Source organism: Antedon mediterranea, chromosome 7 (genome assembly GCF_964355755.1).
Source record: "Antedon mediterranea chromosome 7, ecAntMedi1.1, whole genome shotgun sequence".
Lineage (NCBI taxonomy): Eukaryota > Metazoa > Echinodermata > Crinoidea > Comatulida > Antedonidae > Antedon > Antedon mediterranea.
This window is the reverse complement of record NC_092676.1, coordinates 23,205,193-23,222,875: the sequence shown is the minus strand read 5'-3', so window position 1 is coordinate 23,222,875 and position 17,683 is coordinate 23,205,193. Positions and strand designations below refer to the sequence as shown.

The following is a 17,683-nucleotide window of genomic DNA, read 5'->3' as shown; positions in this document are numbered from 1 at the left end:
TAGATATACCCAATCAAAAATGTCTGTAAACACATTATCGATTATTACTTTCATATACCCAAGATTATGTTTGTATTTAATAGGCCTATATGCAAATTGTAGGCCTATTTAAAAGAAACAACAAAAATTGGTAAACGACAAAGTTCACAGAGATTTCTTTAAAGTATTTGATTTGTACATTAAATTAAAATGTGTATATTTTAAAGACTTTTGATTTAAAAATAAAAACTTACCTCTATACCGTAGGCAATCCCAATAACTCCCAATGGTAAACAACAGAATAAAGTGACAATTATAGATAGAACGAGGTAAGTCTTAGGCTTAGTTCTCACAGTGGTTATTGTGGTCACTGGTACGGGCTGGACGGTGCAGTTAGCGAAACCTGCAGGCCCGGCTTGGGGGTACTCAGGCTAAAATACAAAATATAGGCCTATAGTTATCAAATAAAGTTAAGATATCAAAACTGATCTTTTTCCTGATTGATGATTGGTTAATTGTTGGAATGTGCGCTATACGATAAAGTAGCCAAATCAAATTACAGACAGTGAATTACGGATAGCGCTATTGTTAATTATTTCGTGTTTATACCCACGAATGAAACACATAAAACAAACTTACCGTGTTTGGATAAACGGGATTTGTATAAGCTGCAGTAGACGGCGGCGAGTCTAAGATATAAACATATTTTTAAAAGGTTTACTTTTGTTATGTAGGCCTATACATCATAAAAATCTGTACTATACAACTGTTTTTATCTGAATAAAAATGGTAAAAAAATGCACAATTACGCTAGCTAGATCTTAACTGACTATTGACAGTTATCTAGATAAGAGTCTGCAGCTGTCAATAGATAGATCTTAACTGACTATTGACAGTCATTTAGATACAAGTCTGCAACTGTCATTAGGTAGATCTTAACTGACTATTGACAGTCATTTAGATACAAGTCTGCAACTTTCATTAGGTAGATCTTAGCTGACTATTGACAGTCATCTAGATACATTTCTACAGCTGTCATTAGGTAGATCTTAATTGACTATTGACAGTCATCTAGATACATGTCTGCAACTGTCATTAGGTAGATCTTAACTGACTATTGACAGTCATCTTATAGATACATGTCTGCAACTGTCAATAGTAGAGTACCAGTAGACGTATGACGTCATAACACTGCAAAAGTTTACCCAAAATCATTGCCGAGAATTTCGCGATGATTTTCTGCGAATGTAGTAAAGTGAATTTCAGTCAAATTATATTTCTAAACTGTGAATTATTGTTTTGTATTGGTTATTTTAAATAAAGCTTTTAATGATACAGGTTATGGACTGGCTCTTATCACTAGGACGCCAGCCTTTGTTCAGAAAATTAATGATCTAAGCCCAAGCTACACACTCACCGGCACGTAAATGTCAACTTAATCTAAATGTTCATATGTCGACGAGAACATGAGTCGACTACCACCCGTGTGTGCACGTTCGCTAAATCTAAAAGTCCCTAATAATTTTCTGTTTCGCAAATGCGTTCTGCCTTTTTTCTTTTATTTATAAAGTTTAACAATTGTTGAATTTGTCTGATGTAGTTGTGCATAACATTAATATTGTTAAGAATTCTTTACAAAAATATTGAAAGTATGGTAATCCTAACACAAAGGTATTACTGATAGTCAACCTACACAAGACAATGCATTTGTGAACAGCAGAAATATACCGTACGTATTACATAAAATATGGCTGATATACCGGTACTATTATTCCAGTCCGCTGAATCTGTTATAGAGATATTATAGTGCACTATAATATCTCTATGCTGTTATTAAGATATTCTATTGTTCCTGTTATTGAAAGTCCATCACTGGAAGAATGGGTTTGTCGTTAAAATCGGGTGGTGAAACCGTCTATTTGCCAACTATCAATGAATCTGAATCTCGTCCCTTTTTATATGCACATGAACTAACCCGCTATTTCCTGAACCATTATTTAGATTTTTCTAAATATTATATTGTATTATTTTTCCTGCTTGTACTCAATTATTTTACACAGGTGCAATACTTTTCAAACATTTTAATTTATGTGCTATTAATTTTAGAACTATAGGCCTAAGTGTAATTCAGTGTTATACATTATCGAAAGTGAGTTTTTAGTAGTAGGTAATTTTATGTGTGTTATGGTAATAGTTCAATTGTATTTATATGAATTGTAATTATCCAATCCTATTTATTTTATAAATATTATGATTGCAATAAAGATTATTTGAATCTGTACAGATGTTACGTTTTACCACAAATCAACGCAAAATTAAGAGACAAATAATGAGATAACTGCATCAGCTTCATGTCTGTTGAAACTAATGTTAAATGTTAAACATTTAAAAATTAATGCGCAATACTAATGCGTATTTCCCACAAGAGACGCAAGGACGTAAGCGCAACGTAAAGCTTGGTTCCCAATATAACGTAACGCAAGGACGTAAACGCAACGCAAGCGTTTTAACCAATGACAAGCGAAGTTATAGACAGTTAGCAATCACAAGCGAATAAGCCATCACTTGTGATTGGTCAATTCACTTGCGTTGCGTTACGTCCTTGCGTTGCGTCGCTAGTGGGAACCACGCTTAAAGCGTGGTTCCCACTAGAACGTAACGCAGCGACGTATTGACGCAAAGTTATGTATTGCGTAATCACAAGTTGGAACCGACGACGCAACATCATTGCTGCAAAAATCGCTGGTTTGATTTCACGGAGGCGGGGGCAAACACTTTTATTGGAAGGGCATTTTCTTACGTTGCGTAGGTTGCGTTACGTTGCGTCGCTAGTGGGAACTGAGCTTTAATTATTTGACCAATCACACGCGATGTGATTAAGTTCGCTTTTTAGGAATCCTGTCTCTGCCTGGTTTTGTGTGATGTTTTCTTGTATTTTTATGGAGACAAAATAAATGAAATGAAATGATGGATAATTCGCACTGTCGCTTTTCATTGGACAGCTTGCTTGCGCTGCGTCTTCATTTGAAAATCTGAGCTTGAAGGCTTAAGCAATCAATTATTACAAAAATACTGTGTTTAAAAAAAAAATACACGATGAAATAGGGACAGGACATGCTCTGGGATATTAATATAGTAATTAATAATTGATATAATTATGTTAATATTGATATTAATACCTGCAATAACAATGTAGGGTTAGTTTCAAACAAAATACAACTCTAGGACTTTTCAAATAATTCAATATGTTTATTCAATTATTTATCAGTCGACTTTTACATTTTAGAAACGTTTTATAATAAGTTCAATCACAGATTATTGAACAACCTATTAATATTATCTGTTTGAATTTAAAACTACTAGATGGTACGCTCGCTTCGCTCGCGTACCATCTAGGTCGTGCCCACAGATGGTTCTCGAATACATAATAATTTCAGCGTTAAAAAACTGGCGATTTCAAATGTACGTACCGCAGGACAATAATACATGTCGTTTACAGGAACGAATAAATAGACACTGTGATTTATGTACTCAACTAAAATTAGCACCCTATTACTTCCGAAAGAGAAACTTGTCACAAAATAAGACCAATTGTTTAAGTCAAATTTAAACAAACTTAATTTGTGTTTTGTATGTAACATTAGGGTTGAGGGATGGGGAAGAGGATGGGTGCAAAGAGGAACAATGTTAAAATATATTCTTTATCCATTTAGTAATGAAATATTAATTGCTTTCATGTTTTACAAATAATATACCACTAAACACAGTAAAACATTGCGATGTAATACTTTGTTGAAACTATCACCGTCCTAGTCGATTGAAATAGTACAGCACATGTAACGATACATCACTACGACGTGTATATGTTTATAATATAATGTAAAACAATTTGTGAAAACCACCTCTATTCGGGGAAAATCATAAATTCGATTTAATCGTCAATAAATATTAAATTATCTAACTCAACTTAATTAGTAGGCCTAATGGTTTTCAATTGTTTCTTAGAGCCAATTCATACTTAAGTTGGTTCCTACCCTACCCACCAAAGTTGTTCTGCGTTTAGGGCATGTGATGTACCGTAGGCCTATTCTCTACTGGTTTTACAACGCTACTCATGCCAGTGAGGGAAAGGTGATGATGTGGGTGGTTTAACTGCAATAATAAATATTTGTACATAATACACGGCGAGTGAAAACGCTAGCTCATTATCCGTTTAAAAAAAATTATATCCAACCTCTGCAGCACAGATTGAAAACAAAAATGGATCGAATTTCGAGTATACAGTACTGTACTTGCCTTTACGACGCCTGAGGGAATAGACATTTTGTGAAACAGAGATTGGAATGTTCCATTCATCGCAAATCAATACATTTGTATAATCGTATATTAAATCTATCAAAATAGTATTTTTTTAAGAAAATCGGCCTGTCTTCAACATTATGATGCTGTACCCTAGCTGTTCAACCAGTTTTCAGCTATTAAAAATAATTATCGTAGGAGGAGATAGGAAAATGCGAAGCCTCCTCGTATTTTTGTGGCGGGTATTTTTCAAGATGGACATCCATTAGACAGTGTATACCACGATCGGAAAACACCCCTATTTGGGGCAAATCGTTGAACCTAAATTCGTTTTAATCGTCAATAACTAATTACCTAACTCAATTTAATTAGTAAACAGGGTTACATCAGATGGTTAAAATCAGTACCGAAAGTATGAACCAACTTTATATACCATCGAGTTAAAATTCTAGAAATAAACCGAGATTTACCGAATTTTGCCCTTACGTAAATTTATATATAGATAATAATATCAAGCAAATCTAGCCCAACACTACACAAGCTTAAACAACTCCTGTATTTAATATATGAATTATTATTATTATTATTATGAATTAAAGATGTATTGTCTCTCAAAAACATTAAGAATGAAAATTAATTAAATCAGACTTTGAATAGGTTATTTTGTAGTTCAAACAGTTCAAATTACTTCCGTAAAAAAAACGAAAAAAAAAAAATGTTTTCACTTAACATAACATAATTAATGGTTTAATTCAACGAAAAATCTATTGATCTGGAAGCCAATTTGACCATTTTTTTGCCTTAAATCACAATTTTGTTAGATCCAATTTATGGTCAAAGTGGATAACTATTATGTGATATGGCATATTCAAAACAAAAAGTGTAAACATTATTTTTCAGGGGGACAATACATCTGTAATGAACTCATGTCCAAGGCATCTGAAATCTAAAATCGAACGAAATCTGATTATTATTATTATTATTTTACTTTATTTTGTTTATTGCTATCTTCTACTCTCCCCTTTTATGCAATTGAATAAATATGAATATTTAGGCCTAAGTAGAACATGTTTAAATAATCCTGTATATTCTTTCCTCTTCGTGAAGTCCCGACAACTTTCACTATGGGCTCTAGTAGTCGTAGTCGGAATAGTACGTGGAGAACAAGACCAGTAGTGTAGGCTGGTATGTCGTTTATATGAATGTCGTGTATATTTTTTGTTAAAAGCAAACTTTGACTTTATTTCATATCTTGATAATATAAGGAATGAAAAAAAATATGTTGCCATTTTTTCAAAAGACATTTAAAGGACCAAATTCAAGATGCCCGCCAACATTCAAATAACCCTATTAAAAATCAGAATATCACCAATAATACAAATTATGAATGCGGAAAAAGACCGTTTTGATGGTATTACTGTACCCATTATACAATCCTAACTATGTAAAGCGATAATCTGTTGGCCATCTTGGATTTCAAAATGGCCGCCACTAAAAATTAAATTCTTTAAATATTTTTTTTTAAATATGTGTGCATAAATTGTTGTTTGTACACAATGTTCTAAAATTGTCACTTCTCACAGAATTGTAAATTGTAAATATAAGGCTAAAGTTGTCAATTTCCTCTATATAACAGATATATAATACCCCACTATGACTATTAAATTAAATAATCGTTCAAAGTTGGAGTTGCAAAAGTATGGAACAACTTAACAATTTATATCAAATATTCAACAACAATTACGTCTAACTAGAGGGTTAGACCTCTAGTTTGCTCGCTCCCCTCTAGGAAGTGTAAACGAAGGTTCTCGGAATGATAATGACTCGGGTAAAAAGGTTTTAGAAGGACGTTCTCCTTGTACGTTTTCTGTCGGTTACCATTATTGAAAATGCTAGACATTCGAAAAACTAAACCTACTCTGTTTCACAGTGTCTTAGATGATTAATAACATTTTAAAGTATAGTGTTTATTTTTTTTTATCTTATGTGGGTTCATCCCACTTTTATTTCCAAACCACTGTTCTCTTTACATATATTTTTCACTATACACTATACATATCATTATATTTACAATGTTTGTTTAATCATCTGTATACATATACTTATTTATTCATTTGTTTACATATTATCACATTGATTAAACATATTATCTGTAACACATTTTCATTAACAAGCTTTTTTTTTTCTTACGTAGTTGTTTTTAATTTTTTCATCTACCACATTTTCATTTAACAATGCATATTCTCTGTTATACTCATTACTTACTACATGTTTACTGTTAACATAATATTGTTCTCATCCTTTAACATTAATATTAATATTTTTGTTCTTTAATGTTTACAAAACCAGCAGATCCTTTTTTGCATCTATAACTTCTTAAATTTTCATTTAACTTTTTTACTTTCTTCTCTTATGTGGATTCATTCCACTTTTTTTTTTTTTTACTTATTTTCTTTAAAAAAAAAAACTATTTCCATATATTATTTTGTTTATACATACATTATCATTTAACCACATTGATTACATAGTTTCCTCTTTTTATACATATTATCTATAACACATTTTCATTAACAAAGCTTATTTTTTCTTACATAGTTGTTTTTGTTTTTTTTTTCATCTACATGCATATTTATTTCATACAATTATAATACGTTTATGTTTAATAAATCCATCCCATGGGTTTGTCCCATTTTATTTTTCTTTGGATTTATCTATGCAAACATATTTTCATTTAAACAATGCATATTCTCTGTTATACTAATTACTTACTAACTTTTTACTGTTAACATTATATTTTCCTCATCCTTTAACATTGATTTTTTTGATCTTTAAATGTTTACAAAATTTATTTCCAACAGATTATCCTTTTTTGCATCTACAGTATAACCCATCAAAGTTTCATTTAACTTTTTTTTTTCCTATGTGGGTTCATTCCATTATTTTTTTTTACTTATTATTTATTCTATTATTTTTTTATACATACATTATCATTTAACAACATTTGTGTTTAATGATCCATTAAAAAAATTAGACATTCTTTTTTTTCTTTTTAACCATTTTATCATTTCAAAATTCCACATGCAGTAAGAATGTGCAAATTACATATATACGGTATATACCTATAATATGAAAGCTTTGATGAAAACACTTCCCCACTTAAACCTAAACCTTCTTATCCTTCATCATTTTTTTTTTATCATCAATCTATAAAAAGCTTTTCACATTTTGTCTTTTTGTTTTCAAATCATCAAGGTATACATGTTTACAAAACATACAGTATAGTAGCAAGAAAAAAAAAAAAAAAAAAAAAAAAAAAAAAAAAACAAACATAATAGATTCATCATTCATGGTATCTCATTTACATATTTTCTTCCTTAATCTGGTTGAGCATATACAGTATACCTGCAGATTTACATATTTCTTATATTTTTTTCAGATTTAAACATTTGTAGGAGATTGATTTTTTTTTTCTTTTTCCAATAAACTTAATATCTTTACTTTATAAATACAAAATGCTCCTAAAGTGTATAATTTATTTACGTAATTATTGTCAGTTTCAAATAAAAGTCTTTTGAAAGAAAAAACAGGAATATGTATGCTTACTGCTCTAATTATTTCGTTTATCTCTCTCCATAAACATTTTACTGTTATGCACTCTACTAACATATGTTTATCATTCTCAATAACATTGCAAGTGTCACAACATGGGGAATTTATAGTATAGTGTTTATTGTTTTATAGGGCGGAGGTGGGGAGGCAGAGTTCATTTGAGGGAGATGCTTATTCGAGGGATTTTTTAGTTTTAATAATATCTTAACATTTATAATAAAATAAAATTCTCTAATAGATATGAAAAGTGGTAAAAAATTATAACAAATGCTTGGTAAATTATAGTTAACAGTGTAATGAATTCTATTATAAATAGTATATATAATATTGTGTGTATAATTAATGTGGATGGGCGTTCATTAGATAGTTGGGTAGGTGGGTGTAGGCGATTATTATTCAAAGTGATGTTTTATTGGGGAGGCGTTTATTCAAATAAATACCATCATAATACATTATTTAATTTAAACATCTTTTGAAACTAACTTCCGCGACAGTGTAGGCCGTTTCGGCCCAAGAAGGAAGGTGTTTTAGACGGCTTGCAATATGGACCCTAATGGGACACAGATAGCCTACAGTTATTCCTGCCAGCTTACTCAATAAAACTCGGCTATCGGGATTTATTTTTTAACTACTGTACCTTTACACGCGCGGTCCGATCCGAAAATAAACAAAAAACTAAAATAGCTATAGCCACTAACGACCAACTTAACTGAAACCAGGTAGTTGCAAGGTGAACCTGTGAACTCATCGTGAACCCGGAAATTACTTTGACCGCGTACAATTGAAATTGAGTTGAAAATCTACCAATGAATCAGAAATTTTGTTTTAAAACTCTTTATAATATATTCCTAAGATAGAAATATGGAACAATATCGTAATAGTAAAAACTGTTTTACATTTTGCGGTACACCTGAGATAGAAATTTGTTCCAAAGTTTTTCCATTGTGCTCGTCTATGTCAGAATTAATTAACCATAATTTATATATAGATTCTAAATTACAGATCTCATTTCTTTTCATGAAACTGAAACTTGACAGGAGATAGGACCACAATATAATATGCATTTATACCTTATTGTGAAATCCTGTATAACGGTAAATAATAAATGCGTTATTGCTATGTAATTCAATGTCTGAACCTTCAGGGCCATAGTCACAAGTATGGTTGGTAAGTTTTCAACCTGTCAACTTTTGGCAGAAGCTTGAAGGAAATACAGATACAGCTCTGCCTATAAAAATCTTGTAAATGAATGAACTCCTACTTCTCATCTTCTACAATCTCTACCAATTTCATTAGATATGTACCCCCTACAGACAGACCAGCATTATACACTGGTTTGATGAGTGCACATGGTTGTGGTATAAAAACTCATGTACTAGGGAAAGACAAGAATGCCTGGTGATGACTCTTGCCCTAGATGAGTGGACGTGGACGGAGATGACATCAAAAAGCAATTATTATGTCGACCCGGTGAACTATATGGCTTTTGGACATGTAGCATTGTGAAAATAGTGTTGAGGCAAGTGCTTTTGTGAACTTGTATTACTTATACAACCAGTGACACAAATATCTTAAATGGAAAACATCTCCAAAGGACAAAAGCACACTAATTCTGCTTTCTCTCTACAACTTGCTTCTACAAATGCAGACAGAGAAAGAGATTCTAGGTTAAGTATCATTTTGTTTGAAAGAGGCTGATCATAAAGATATTAACTTGAATACAGAGAGTCGACGAAATCTAAATGATGTGGTTAAACTATATCCCTATATGTATATGAGAGGACATGTATGTGTGGGACTTGCTGGATTTACATCAATTGATATGGGTAATTGAGCGTGGTATCATTGGAATAACACAAATTAATGATTTCATCAGAGCTGGCAAATTTAGTTAACATTTAAAGAGAGATGATATCCCGATTAATGAAGAATGCTGCAATTCGCACAAAGGTGTTTGTTGGCCATGGCATGATGAAATTGGACAGAAAATGTTTGAGGCATTGGTAAAAATCTTGTAGAAGGAAAACTGTCTATATGGGATCCTAAGAAAAAGACGAATATTGGCAAAAAATATATATGACGGTGAATACAGGTGACAAACTTATCAAAGTAAAAGAAGACTCCTATAGAGATTATTTGCCGGTGAAATGAGGTATTTCAGTTATTTTGACAAATTGTTTCTGAACAAGGTTGCTGGAAACGCAGATCAGTCTGTGGAAGTTCGATGGATGCAGTAGTAGATAACGAAGGAAGGTCAACTTACTGTATCGCATTCAAGATTAGAAATATTTCATTGAAGGACTTTGGCAGAGTTAGTTGTCATTTAACTGAAGAAGTTTATGAGATGTTTTAATATGAAGAAGTGTACAGTCAGTACTGTAGACCTCCTGATGGTCATCATTTTGTGTTAATCACCATGTTGTTGTCATAAGCATATCATTTTGTATATTTCAATCTAATTTTATTTAACTTATACAAGTTTTAATAAGAAATTTAACCCATTTTTAAAAAATGGCGGCCATTTTAAAATTCAAAATGGCCGCCATTTTGTGTTAATCACCAATGTTGTTGTCATAGGCCTATCATTTTATGTGATTTCAATCAACGTCATAACTTGTACATGTTTTAATAAGAAATTTAATCCATTTTTAAAAAATGGCGGCCATTTTGAAATTCAAAATGTCAGAATACTAAGGAATATAGGTTTATAATAATTCTTATATAGCAGAGAACCCATATGAACTTAAAATATTATTCATAATGGGTGTTACTTTGTCCAATATGGTACATTTATTGGATATTTTACGTATTGGCGGCCATCTTGGATTTGACACCCTTAAGCTTTTTTAAAAAAATGGCAACATATTTTTTTCATTACTTTACATCCTAAAGACACTAAATCAGCTGGAATTTTGCTTTTAACAAAAAAATGACACGAAATTACATAGTGGCCTACACTACAGTCGTAATACGACGTTCACACAAATAATAACAATACCACACACAAGACCAGCAATAGTCCAGCTTCTGGCTGACCTAGCTGAGCTTGCGGCGCCTGCATCATCACCACGGTTAAACTTACTCGAACTCTGAAAAACAAAATAATCAAAAGCGTAAAACACAGAAAAATTAGGCCTAACTAAACAAAAAAAGTGTTATCACCTATACTGGATCAGTTTTGTTTCTTTTTTTTAAAAAGATTATTTGTTACTTAATGTTTTCTATGGATATGAAACAATGTTGTCAATCTCACAATGTGTGTACAACCGCATAGTTTGACATTAAATAACAAAATTCTCTGCTTTAATGCTTTATATAACTGTATAATATTTGAAAGAGTTATGGTTCAAACAATGAACATTAATGTATATTAATTTAAAAAGAAAAACATTACATACAAATCATTAATATAATGGAGAAAGTAAAAGGATAATATATTTGAACAAAAAGCAAAAAAAAAATAATAAAGTTGGAAAATTACGAAGAACAGGATTGCCAGTAGTTAAAGGGTAGTTCCGTGTAAAACATTTGTATTGTTCACTTTTAATAAAAAACTTACATTTACGCTGTAGACAATTCCGACAATTCCCAATGGTAAACAACAGAATAAAGTGACAATTATAGCTGGAACGAGGTAAGTCTTAGGCTTAGTTCTCACAGTGGTTATTGTGGTCACTGGTACGGGCTGGACGATATAGTTAGCGAAACCTGCAGGTTGAGCTTGCGGGTACCCAGGCTAAAATTCAAAATATATGTATAATATAATATTTTATTATTTTTATTATATGCAACGCAGATATCAAGAGATAGTTAGTTGGTTGTTTGTGATTGGTTGATTGTTGTTTTGCACATCACAATCCGTATCCTACACCATATTCATTCAAATCTAAACATATGCCTATATTATTATTTTATTATTAGGCCTACCTATACGTAATTTCGTGTTTATACCTACACTATACCTACGAATGACACATAAAACAGCCTACCGTGTTTGGTGGATAAACTTGATTGGTATAAGCAGCAGCAGACGGGGCTAAAACATAAACATATTTTAAAAGGTTCATTTTTCTTAAGGCCCGTTAAAGAGTAAATTAATTTGATTGTATTACCTTTGAAGACGCGAAGTTTCTACCCAAATTGACTGAGGCTAAATAAGGTATTTTAAATAGGTTTAGGAAAAATGCAAAATACATTGTTATGACTGTAACTTTCTGTAATTGTTGGTTTTATTGTTATGTGTAATGTTTTGGCCTTCCGAAAAATTGCATTTTTTTAACTTAGCTCAAAAAGTGCAATTCAGTGACCCCAAAAAGTCAACCCGTACATATACGCGCCTCGCGCGGGACAGTAAATTACACCGTATGGGATAATTATGAAGAAAATTGTCAACAAATATTTTTTAACAAATCTATAACATTTATTAGAAATATGTAACATGTTGAGAACATTTTCTGCAGTACTGCTTCGATAAAGTCAAATAAAAAAAACACTATCTTCACGTCTCCTTCATCAATAATTGAATCAGCTTAACATTTTTCGCACCGCTACTTTAGGCAGTTATATTTAAGAGAACGGAAGCATAGGGTATAATGGTACCATGCGGTAGCTTATAGCAGTTTACTAGACTACGGCTGGGTAAAAAAAAAATGGGTATTTGGAAAATCTAACTGGGCATGCGCACACCCCAAAGAGAGTCTAAGAAACCATTTGCTTATAAATAGTGAGATGCATGTAGACGGTAGTTACCGTGAGATGAGCGGCGTTTTTTATACGAAATATTTCTTGTTTATATTTATTTTACTTTTTTATTTGTTTAAATATTCGTATACTGAGTGAGTACAGTAAATAAAATTGAAAGATTATTTAATCGTATTTTTATCGTACATAATATTATTATGAACAAATAAATGTTTTTCTAGCCTAAAGCTGTCAACAGTTTGTATAATGTGGGAGAAAGCTACTTGTAGTCAGCAGACAAGACACTGCGTGTGTTGTTTATTGTCGATACCGTACGAGAATCGGTGTAAAAATCAGCACTTAGGCCTAACTGGCCTAAGTTTCTTTTTCACCAGGAAACGTTTTGTCTTTTATTTATAAATTATGACAAGTGGAGCATAACGTTCAGTAGTTTTATTATTTTACTTTATTTTATTCTTTACAAACAATATTGAAAGTATGGCAATCCTACCACGAAGGTAATTACTGGCATTCAGCATACAAAGGACAATGCTTTCTTTTTCACCAGGAAACGTTTTGTCTTTTATTTATAAATTATGACAAGTGGAGCATAACGTTCAGTAGTTTTATTATTTTACTTTATTTTATTCTTTACAAACAATATTGAAAGTATGGCAATCCTACCACGAAGGTAATTACTGGCATTCAGCATACAAAGGACAATGCATTTATGAACAGCAGAAATATACATATGTCATTACATAAAATATGAATAAAATAGATTATTTCCAGTCCGCTGAATCTTCTATTAAGATATTGTAGGCATATACGTTTACCGTTATTAAACGTTCCTGGTAGAGACTGGAAGATTGGTTTGCCATTTTAGCAGGCCTAGGTTGCTTGGTTCCCACTAGCGACGCAACGTAACGCAATTTACGCAACGTAAGAAAATGCCCTTCTAATCATTGTGTTTGTACCCGCCTACGTGAAATCAAACCTGCGATTTTTACAGCACTGTTGCGTCGTCGGTTCCCACTTGCGACTACGCAATACATCACTTCGATTCGATACGTTGCTGCGTTTCGTTGCGTTCTAGTGGGAATTACGCTTAAAATACAGGGGCATGCTCAAGGATATTAATATATACTTATGTGTATTGATATTGATACCAATAATAATTTAGGTTAGGGTAAGGGTGATAACGGGACCCCTATTATGATACGGTTTCTAATTTAACGAAGGGTAAAAACATCTGGATAAAAGGGTTTATTCACACCCCCATCAAAACGGTTATATTTTTTAAATAAGACCGTGTTTTTGGCAGTCATTTTAAAAACCATTTTAGCAACTATACTTTCCCGCGTATTAAAAATCTGTACAGTAATTAAAAAAACAGGAATACATTTAAGTGTATACCCCTACCTTGAGTCTTATCTGATGACATTGTTGATATAGTGTGATGATTAAACAAATTAGATCTGATTTTGATTCGAGTTTCCGGTATATTACAAATGCATTCACACAGCCTGTCTTTTTATAGTGCGAGAGGCAAACAAAAGGAACATCTGAATTCTAATTCTATCCAATCAAATCCGTTGCTCAGTATAATCAGATTACTGATAAAGTTTTTAACCAATCAGAATAATCCGTTTTTGGAAAACGTCATAGAAGAAGTACGGGTGTTTAATCATGTTGAAATTCGCTAGCGACCTGGATGATAATTACACCCGCCCCTGGAAAACTACCAAGTCATTGAAAAATCCCCGTGGTAACTGAGCGATATGGTTTTAGGGTAGTTCTGTGGATTTCCGGGTGGTGGGGGCGAGTAATACTAATAGTTGATCTAGGACTTTTCCTTGACGGTAATGTCTAAGAGGTAATCGTCTTAGAATCTAAATCTGAAATCTAAATCTGAAAATAAGTCGGTGCTCAAACAACTTTACGTTGCTTTGGTTTTACTGTAGACAACTCACTGATAAAATAAACAATGCATTTCCATTGTAATATTATAAATATTTTGCCACTTTTCTATTTTATTTATTTTGTTATATTCAATCAAAACCAACAGCGATAATTACCTCCATATACAGGTTTGAAACATAAAACAATACAACATCAAAAACAGATAATCAAATACAAATATATAAATATTAATATATATATAGATCAGCATGCTATTAATTTAAAATGATGACAATAAGAGATATAATAATAATCAAATAGGTTATGCAGACTGTTCAAGAAGTGAACATTTAATCTTCATTTTGAAATAAATTTTAGTAAAAATATCAATATGATTATTAAATGTATATGGTAGTCTATGAAAAATTGCATTACTCTCTAAACATTAGTTAGTTAATCATCAATACAAAGTCTTAAAATACATTGATATATAATAAAGGTGAAACAAAACAATAGCAGAAAGGTATATGTCTCCATGACAGGGCTAATAACCGTAAAACAGTCATGCCATGGAGTAAGCTACACAATTGTTCCGTTTCACAGAACGGAAGACCGTTTTTGTTAAACAATGAAAAAAAATAGGAATTGAACTGCGTCGTGAAACCGACAGATTTCTATAATTTGCACTGGGTATATAAATGGATCTTTAACAGGTTTTGTCTTTTCCTTTTCGGCTAGTAAGACGAATACGTATTGTAGGAATAACTAGAACTAGCCGTGGACGCGCCGACAATTAACATTATGACCCAGATAGTGAGCATTATAATACCACACACCAGCTCAGCGATAGTCCAGCTTCTGGCTGTTCGAGCCGAGCTTGCGGCACCTGCATACTGTGCATATTATTTCAATGCAAACTCAAATCTGATCCAATTCGTTCGATCTAGGAGGACTACATTATCAAATCAAATCAAATCAAATCTTTATTCGTTCCATATAAAATAAATTGTACATGGAAAAATTGTTTTCCTCGACAGAAAAATATGGTAAAACATTCATAATTACATCATACATAGAACAAATTTACAATTTAAAAACATTAATTAAACATCCATCAACAGTAAAACTTTAAAATATATATTGCATGTGCGCTATTATGATCTAACAATCTTTGAGTTAAAAATATGAGTTGAATTTGGTACAAAAGACATTTCTTGACGTACCGTATCAGCTCTAGGAGCCCGTAACCGGCCTGACTTGTTCTTAAAAAATCTCATATGTAATGGATGTTTCTTATCTTCTAAAATTTTACTTAAGACTTGTTTTTCATAAAGATATTTTAAATCATTAACCGTACAACCAATTATATTTGATGCTATCTTAGTAATTCTAATGAGACCTTTCTTGTGTGTTTCATTTAAATTACCGAACCAAGCAATAAAAGAGATAACTAGTACTGATTGAATAACTGTTTCATAGAATAATTTTAAAGTACAACAGCTAACATTAAATTTATTTAGCTTTCTTAGAAAATATAACCTTTGGTGACCTTTCTTAATTATCTCGGCCGTATTTTTTTCAAAACTAAGTTGATCATCAATATGTGTACCAAGATATTTGGTTTCATGAACACGTTCAATTGTCTGATCATTAACTATCAGATAACTTTTTTCATTTTTCTTTTTCCTAAAATCCCATATAATTTTTTTAGTTTTATTAAAATTAATCTTAAGGTAATTGTCATTGCACCATGACATTAATTTAACATATTCAGCCTTATACACATGATCGTCAGCATTTTTCAATAGACCAATCAGTACCATGTCATCTGCGTATGATTATATGACACATGCTACATGAAGATCGACATTCACTAGTATATATTGTAAATAAACTTGGTGACAGACAACACCCCTGGGGTGCACCAGTGTTGATCCTTCTAATCTCTGAGATACTGTAACGGATTTGTAAGAAAATCACCAACCCATAGAGCAAGGTAAGGATTAACCTTCCATTCAGACATTTTATTCATTAAAATATGAGGCTGCATCAAATTAAATGCAGATGAAAAGTCTATGAATAGCCCTCGAGCATAGGTCCCCTTCTTATCTAAATGTGAAACCACTTATATTGCAACAGTTTTTACATACAATTTGAAGAAAAGGTCGAGAATGAGACAGATGTGATGTCCTGACACGAACAAGACCGAGACATCCACAAACCAAACCCGAAAGGTCCACATATCATTAATAATAATATACATTAGCCGCTATATATATCCAGTATATTATTTATTTATTTTATTTATTTTTTTATTTATTTTATTTATTTAATTAATTATTTTTTTTATTTATTTAATTTATTTTATTTATTTATTTATTATTATTAGAATAAAACAAATCAGCAGCAATTCCATACGTGTAGTTTATTCGACATACTGTACGGTATGACGATATCAATATGTCGATGACAATTATGACGGTAATATAATAGTTTTTCGAGTTTCATGTTTATTGTTTTCACACAATATAATAATAATACAGACCATAAATTAATAAATAAAATTGTTTAAGGAGGACGCATTAAGCCAAGGCTTTAAGTTTGGTCCTCCAGATAAATAAATATACATTTAATTATTTAATTTAAGTGAGAGAAAATAAAACATTTCTTTATTTCGTCTAATTAAACAAAAAGGCACAATAAAGAGAGAGAAAAAAATTCTTAAGGCAATTATGAATACTAATGTTCGAAATAAGTATCTGTTTGCATTTTGTTTTAAATTAATTTATGATGGGTATTGCTTTTAGATTGAGTGGTAAGTTATTCCATATATAAGATCCTTTGTAAATAAAAGATGTTATTCTAAGTAAAATTGTATGTTTTTCGTATATTAGGTTTTTTTTGCAGTTGTTGAAGATCTGGTGTTGTAAGAATGATTACAATTTAGAAAATAGGAGTAAAATTGAGTTGTTGATTTATTATGATTTAGTCGGAATATGACGGCTCAAACTATGACTGTTCAACCTATAAGGAATTAAAATAAGAACATTATTTAAACATCTATTAAACAAACAGCAAATATATATCAACAGAATAAACAATATGGCTACGCCTAGAGTATAAGAACAACTAAATGAATGATAATAAACTAAACTTACATTGCTGACTTTCTATAAATAAGTACAAGGTGTATAAATAACAGATACAAGTTTTC

The 17,683-nt window shown here is 31.6% G+C and overlaps 1 protein-coding gene across 1 annotated transcript; it reads right to left on the bottom strand.

Annotated features, from left to right (window-relative positions):
* Positions 1 to 7,621: 7,621 nt before the first annotated feature.
* LOC140055370 (proline rich transmembrane protein 1B-like) lies at positions 7,622 to 14,059 on the bottom strand. The gene is made up of 4 exons (XM_072100707.1): positions 13,990 to 14,059; positions 11,877 to 11,923; positions 11,447 to 11,623; positions 7,622 to 10,976 (listed from the first exon to the last, which is right to left on the bottom strand). The coding sequence occupies exons 1-4, from the start codon at positions 14,009 to 14,011 to the stop codon at positions 10,845 to 10,847; spliced, it is 378 nt and encodes a 125-aa protein (XP_071956808.1). The 5' UTR covers positions 14,012 to 14,059; the 3' UTR covers positions 7,622 to 10,844.
* Between the last annotated feature and the right edge of the window lie 3,624 nt (positions 14,060 to 17,683).

What these genes read in the sequence shown, in the direction of transcription:
- LOC140055370 (XM_072100707.1), bottom strand. Translation starts at nt 14,011, where the DNA reads ATGTCATCAGATAAGACTCAAG. An exon ending in GTCATCAGATAAGACTCAAG is followed by an intron (nt 11,924 to 13,989) that starts GTAGGGGTATAC and finishes TTTATGTTTTAG; the next exon opens with CCCCGTCTGCTGCTGCTTAT. An exon ending in GAATTGTCTACAGCGTAAAT is followed by an intron (nt 10,977 to 11,446) that starts GTAAGTTTTTTA and finishes TTTGTTTTTCAG; the next exon opens with AGTTCGAGTAAGTTTAACCG.